The 6,354-nt window shown below is 56.8% G+C and overlaps 1 protein-coding gene across 1 annotated transcript; it reads left to right on the top strand.

Annotated features, from left to right (window-relative positions):
• Window positions 1-246: 246 nt before the first annotated feature.
• Window positions 247-3,706, top strand: KAZALD1 (Kazal type serine peptidase inhibitor domain 1). The gene is made up of 5 exons (XM_037064115.1): window positions 247-399; window positions 769-1,324; window positions 2,338-2,498; window positions 2,580-2,727; window positions 2,913-3,706. The coding sequence occupies exons 2-5, from the start codon at window positions 820-822 to the stop codon at window positions 3,005-3,007; spliced, it is 909 nt and encodes a 302-aa protein (XP_036920010.1). The 5' UTR covers window positions 247-399; window positions 769-819; the 3' UTR covers window positions 3,008-3,706.
• Window positions 3,707-6,354: the final 2,648 nt, after the last annotated feature.

Raw genomic sequence — 6,354 nt, 5'->3', positions numbered from 1 at the left:
CAGCCAAATCTTCGAGCTTCACAGCCACCCCCCTACCCACCCTGCGTCTGGTCCTCTCCAAGCTTCGGTGTCCGGTTACGGCTCCTCCATTCTCACTGTGACTTTGGCCCAGGCTGAGGGAAGTGGCCCAGGAAGGTCCTGTGCAGCCGCATAAAATTGGCAGCTTCAGAACTAGAGGATAGTGTGTGTGTGTGGGGGGGGGGGGTGCTACGTCTAGGGGCGGGGAGAGGGGCGGAGGAGCTGTTTTCCGAATGCAAGCCCGTGGGCGCTCTCAGAGATCTTCAAGCCGGAGCAGAGGCGGCTTGCGGGCCCAGCGGATTGTTCTCTGTTTTCTTCCCACTGCCTACTTTTTCGGACTGGAGTCACGATTGCTCTGAAGGGCTCAGTCCCGGACGCTAGGTGAGAGCTCTGGACTCTAGGGACATCACCTTCCACCCTTCTCATCCTTATTAACGACTCCTTACTTCTGGGCCATCCCTTCCCATCCACCTCTAGAGCAGGAAACTTACTGAGTTGGATGGTGTGTAGCTGTGTGTGTGTGTGTGTGTGTGTGGCGCCTGAGCTTATAACCCCTTTCTCTAACCTCTCCCTAACCCCCAGGAACAGCCCAATTACCATCCAGCATAACTGGATGACCCCCATGCCTCGGCATTGAGGGTGCACTTAACTCCAAGGTAGCAAGGGAGGGGACAATACTAGAGTCAAACTTTGGTTCGCTGAACAGAGAGGTTTCTTCTGACCTCCTGACCTGGCTTCCCTCCCTGGCAGGGTGCACGAACCCGCTGATGCCCAGAGTGCACACAGGGCTTCCAGCTAACTATGCCACAGCCGCCCGCAGCTACCTTGGCGCTGCCCCTGCTACTGCTACTGCTGGTGGTGCAGGAGGCGCCCCCGACCGGCGCCCGGCCGTCCCTAGGTCCGGATTACCTGCGGCGTGGCTGGCTGCGGCTGCTGGCAGAGGGCGAGGGCTGCGCTCCCTGCCAGCCAGAGGAGTGCGCCGCGCCACGGGGTTGCCTGGCCGGCCGGGTACGCGACGCTTGCGGCTGCTGCTGGGAATGTGCCAACCTCGAAGGCCAGCTCTGCGACCTGGACCCCAGCGCCCACTTCTATGGGCGCTGCGGCGAGCAGCTTGAGTGCCGGTTGGACACAGGTGGTGACCTGAGCCGAGGAGAGGTGCCGGAACCGCTGTGTGTCTGCAGCTCACAGCACCCCCTCTGCGGTTCCGACGGCCGTACCTACTCGCAGATCTGCCGTCTGCAGGAAGTGGCCCGAGCTCGGCCGGACGCCAACCTCACTGTGGCGCACTCAGGGCCCTGCGAATCGGGTATGGGTCTCCTACACACAGCACTTGGAGGAACCTCGAGGCATTGCTGCCCCTGCCCCCCCCCCCCCAGCAGCATTAGTTCCTGACCAGAGGAGAGAAAAGCTCATTGTCGCTGCTTGTGTGGAGAGGCCACCGCCCAAAGGTTCGGGTTGGAGCTTTTGTGAAAAGCTCCAGACCCGTTGGCAGGGACCAACTCTTGAGGGAGCAGACGCATAGCCAATTGTTGGCCTCAAAACAAAAAGTGGAGAGACTACCAGACTTTGCCCCAGACCACTGAAGCCCAGGCAGGGAGACTTGGGTTCCTGTGAGGTGCAATCAAATTTCATTTGGACGGCTTTGCATTGCAAGCAGTTAACTCCAGTCTCCCCACCTTACTATCCCAACCCCCTTCCTCTAAGTTGAGGGATTAGTGGGGGAGGGGGCTCTTCTAACTCCCTCCATCCCAGGGAGCTCAAGGCCACTCAAGCTTCAAGTTTTATTTGGCGGCTTTAGTAACTTTCACTTCCTGAGCCCCTTTGATGGGTCTGGCTGGGCCGATGCTGCCAGGAAAACAAACACGCTGCGGGGGTTCCCAACACTTTCCCCCAATTCGGTTTCAGGTTCTCTGCCTTTGCCTTTTGGGACGCGCCCCAATCCCGGAGTCAGGTGGGGGAAGGGCAGCTTTTTGGGCCTTTGTCAACTGGACCTGGTTACAAAAAGGGGAGGGTGGAGGAGGGAGGTGTCGGTTACAAACGCAGGGATAGGGGCCTAGAAAGTGGAATGAGGACAGGCGAGCAGTCTGGGACAGTGTGGCTGCCAGGCTGAGGTGTGGGTCTGTGTGCCTGTGTGTGCATTGTGTCTGCTCATACATCTCCGTTCTGCGTTTGCACAGTGTGTACCTGCATCCACATTGGTATACATGTCATGTTCATGGAGGTGTATTTACCCACACGCATGTTCACAATGGTTCATATATGGGGTCCTTGCTGGTCCATGTGTCATCCTGTTCTCAGGCCTCCCACCTCCACCCCCAGAGCCCCAGATCCTGTTGCACCCATCCAACATTTGGAATGTGACGGGGAAGGATGTGATCTTTGGCTGTGAGGTGTTTGCCTACCCCATGGCCTCCGTCGAGTGGAGGAAGGATGGCTTGGACATTCAGCTGCCGGGAGATGACCCCCACATCTCCGTGCAGGTAGGGGAAGGGAGCATAGCTTCCCTAGGGCAGTGCAGGGCCCACTTAGAAGGACCCTGCTGACTCCTCCTCTGGTTACAGTTTAGGGGTGGACCCCAGAGGTTTGAGGTGACAAGCTGGCTGCAGATTCAGGCTGTGCGTCCCAGTGATGAGGGCACCTACCGCTGCCTGGCCCGCAATGCACTGGGTCAGGTGGAGGCCCCAGCTAGCCTGACTGTTCTCACACCTGGTAAGAGGGAACCTTGGGTTCTGGGGGCAGGAGAGGATGGTGGTGGACTCGGGCCCTTTAGTGTGTATCCATGTGGGTATGTGCCCGTGGGTGCATGTGCAAGTGTGGCTTTCCCACAGACTGGGATACGTGCTCATGGACGGCCCCTCTTTTCTGACCTCTCCCTTGCCCGCATGTGTTTGCAGACCAGCTGAACTCCACAGGCATCCCCCAGCTACCGTCCCTGCTCCTGGTCCCTGAGGAAGAGGCTGAGAGTGAAGAGGGCGAGGATTACTACTAGGTCCGCAACCCTGGCCAATGGGGGTGGGTGAGTGGGGATTGTTTTTATCCCTGCTCTTGGAAAGATCTGGAAAGGGGGAGCAAGGCCCCTGAACAGATTGCTTTTAATGCCTTTAGTGAGGGAGACATGGGGTGGGTAGACAAACATTGGAGGAGGGTAGGAGAGAGGCAGAGACCAGGGTATAGGGGCGGTGGGATGTAAAGGGGCTCCTGCAGGAGAGGCACGGGCCAACTAAGAAGAAAGCAACAGCTGTCTTCTGGTCCCTAGGCTGAGTGGGGCGTGGGGTGGGGTGGAGTGGAGCACACATAATAAGGTGCAGAGAGCAGGTTCCTCCCTTGCTTCCCAGCAGCCCTTCTGCCAGCCCTGATGGGCCAGTCTTCCTAACTGTCCTTCTACACGGCATTTTCCTTGTCCCCAATCTCTGCCCTGCCCCAGTTTGCCCTTTCTCAAAATTAACCTTCTGGAAATTTCCCTCTCTCCTAAGTCCCAGTTGTACTTACTAACTGCAGTCCTCTTTGCTGCTATCCAGGAGAGCACCATGGAGCATGGGTTGGTTCAGTGCAGTGAGATGGGCGTTTGGTCCTGTCCAGTTTCTCCTGTCATTCTGGAAATTCCATATCTTGCACCACTTTGTGTTGGACAATGCCTAGCACAGGACTAGGCACAAGCACACAATAAAGGTTTATGAACAAACTGAGACACACAGATGCGCGGATGGTTCATGCAGAGGTGCACATGAAGGCCGAATTTCGTGGTAGTAAGACTCTGGCTTCCAGAAGCCATAGGCCCTGCTTACTAAGCACATGTCTGGCAGATGCACAGAGAGGATGCTTGAGCCGGGGCCTACCCTGCCCTCTAGGGAAGAAGGCTGGAGGCATCCGGGTGGGGGGAGGCTGTTCTTCCCAGTCTGCACTCCACTGGTGCTGGTCTAGAGATAGATTGCCTGCCCCTCTATCTCATTCTGGTTTCCTCCAAACAGAGTGGGGCATTGGGTCAATGTGGGTAGGACCCAGTATGAAAGCATAAACTGGGGAGAGGAGAGGGGAAGTTTGGCTGTGTGCATGGCCACACCCTAGGATTCCTCTAGGAATCCTGCTGTCCCAGCTGAACATAAAGTCATGGTAAACTGGTTTCCTCATCAGCCCCAACTGTGACCTGTTCTTTCTGACTGAGGAACCCTCACGGAGCTGGACTCTTTTGCTATCCAAATCTCTCTCTACACTCAACCTAGCTGAGGGACACTGGTAAGGCGCAGTGTTTATTGACTGATTGAAGAAGATGAAAGCTTAAATTCTGAAGCCACGTAGGATGGCGACGGCTTTCTGCGCGCCTGGGCTACGCCCCGAGCCTGGCGCCACCACGGGAAAGATCGCAGTTGGTTCGGTGTCTGAGCTTGTCCTCTGGGGCCCAACGCAGAAGCCGGGCCTCTGGAGAGGGGCGTGGTCTAGAACCCCAACCACAGAGCTTGGCCGCCCCTCTCGCGGAACAGCCAGGCTCCTCCAGCGGTTAAACCAGAGGACTGCTCTCATTGCCTGGCTGGAGCCCGGCGGCTCCAGGAGCTGCGATCTACAAATTTGGGGCAGATTCCAAGGCGACCGCAGAAGCAGGAATAGGGATGTGAGAGGCGTGGCCGGGGTGGTGGTTGGGGGGGGGGGGTGTCTCAAGCCGTTTGTTCCTTGTCCCTAATCAGGAGATGCTCCGCTCTGAAAGTGGGGAGGGGACTGGGTCCTACAGCAACCTCGGAATCCACCCTTGGATTGTTATGCTGGGGGTTGGCAGGGAGGGCGGGCAGCGGCGGCAGGGGCCGGAGTGGGGGTGGGTGGGCTCCAGCATAGCAGGGCTCCAAGGCGCCCCCTGGCGGGCCCTTCTATCCTATTGCGTCTACCTGCAGACCAGAGGCTCCACCTGACCCTAGGGGGTCACACAGGCCCACCCCCCAGAACCCATACTCCTGGATTGCTTTCATAGCAAGTTAGGGTTCAGTCTCCTTACAGCCTCAGTTTCCCCTTCCTCGGCCCTACTTGTTCAGGCCCCACAGCCTGGAATAGGAGGAACCCCTGCTGCGTTCTCTACACCCCCACCGCCTCCGCTCCAGCCGACGCGCTTTAATAATGTTGCTGGAAAGTGACACGCGATTTATTATTAAAGTAATGTGGGGACGGGAAAGGTTTAATAAACGCGCTGCGATGCCGAGGATTATTCGCCGCAAATAAATGAGAGCGCAGGCGGTGTTTTAATAAATAATTTCCCACTGCTCCCGGGGGAAGAGAGGGGAGGAGGAGGGGGAAGCTGAGCTGCTGCCAGAACTCCCGGCTTCTCCTCCCCACGGGTTTCCAAGACTTATCCGCATTTTTTCGTCCTAGGTCGCTCACACCTGATGTGTGAGGTTCTAGGAAAGCTGACACCAAGTGGCCAGGGCCTGGGGGCGGGAGAGCCTGTGTCCCACCCCAATCCCCCCACCTCCGGGATTTTGAGTAGTTTGCTTGAAACGAGCGAATACTCTTCCTTCCGGCTCCAAATCGGAGATCCGGAGTCAAGACCTGACCGGGGCAGGAAGTGTTAACCAGGACCAGCACCTTCCGAGCCGAGGGTCCCAGGTCCCAGGTCCTGTGGCCTGGCCATTCTCCCAGCTTTTGCCTGACTCAGGCTGGGCATTCTGGGAAGGGTGTAGAGAAGTTGCCAAAGGGGGCCATGTGTACAGGTGTGTAGTCACGTGTGTGCAAGCTTCCATTGTGGGATGGGGCCACAGCCTGGCTGGTCATTACTGGAGGAAAGGCCCTTGAGCCTGGTCTGAACCTACGGAGTCCTGGTGAAGTTCACCCGCTGGCTCGCTGGTGAATGGGTATGGATTTGAGCTCGGACTGAGCAGAATTGAAGCCCCAAGGGGGCGTCCACCCCTTTTCCAGAAGCCTGGAGGCCCGAGAGTATGAACTGGATTTCAGAGAGGGCCGAGATTGCAGACTTTGGGGCCAAAGGACACGCCCACCACGCTGCTGGGTAGGGGAAAGAGGGGAAAGTTCATGGGGTACACTGGTCCCGAAAGTTTTGTGCCTCCAACGAGAGTCGACCTGTCTGGCGACACCTCTAGCAACACTTCGGGGAGTACAGGAAGTAGCCAAAGAGTGCCACCTGGTGGATATTTTGGGTTATGGCAGCCAGATCCGGCTAGGGGCCTTTAGACAGGTAGGCTGGAAAATTTTAAGTAAAAAGGTACTTTTATTTACATTCATTTATGTACGTGAAGATGTACATGTATGTGTAGTACATATGTGATACCTTTGTGTGGTATCTGTAATACACAGGGTCAGGCACAAATAATGCCTCTTTTTTATTAAACAATCATAACC

Source organism: Sturnira hondurensis, unplaced genomic scaffold, assembly GCF_014824575.4.
Source record: "Sturnira hondurensis isolate 20B ecotype Veracruz unplaced genomic scaffold, ASM1482457v3 Scaffold0014854, whole genome shotgun sequence".
Classification (NCBI taxonomy): domain Eukaryota; kingdom Metazoa; phylum Chordata; class Mammalia; order Chiroptera; family Phyllostomidae; genus Sturnira; species Sturnira hondurensis.
This window is presented reverse-complemented; position numbering and strand designations above follow the sequence as displayed.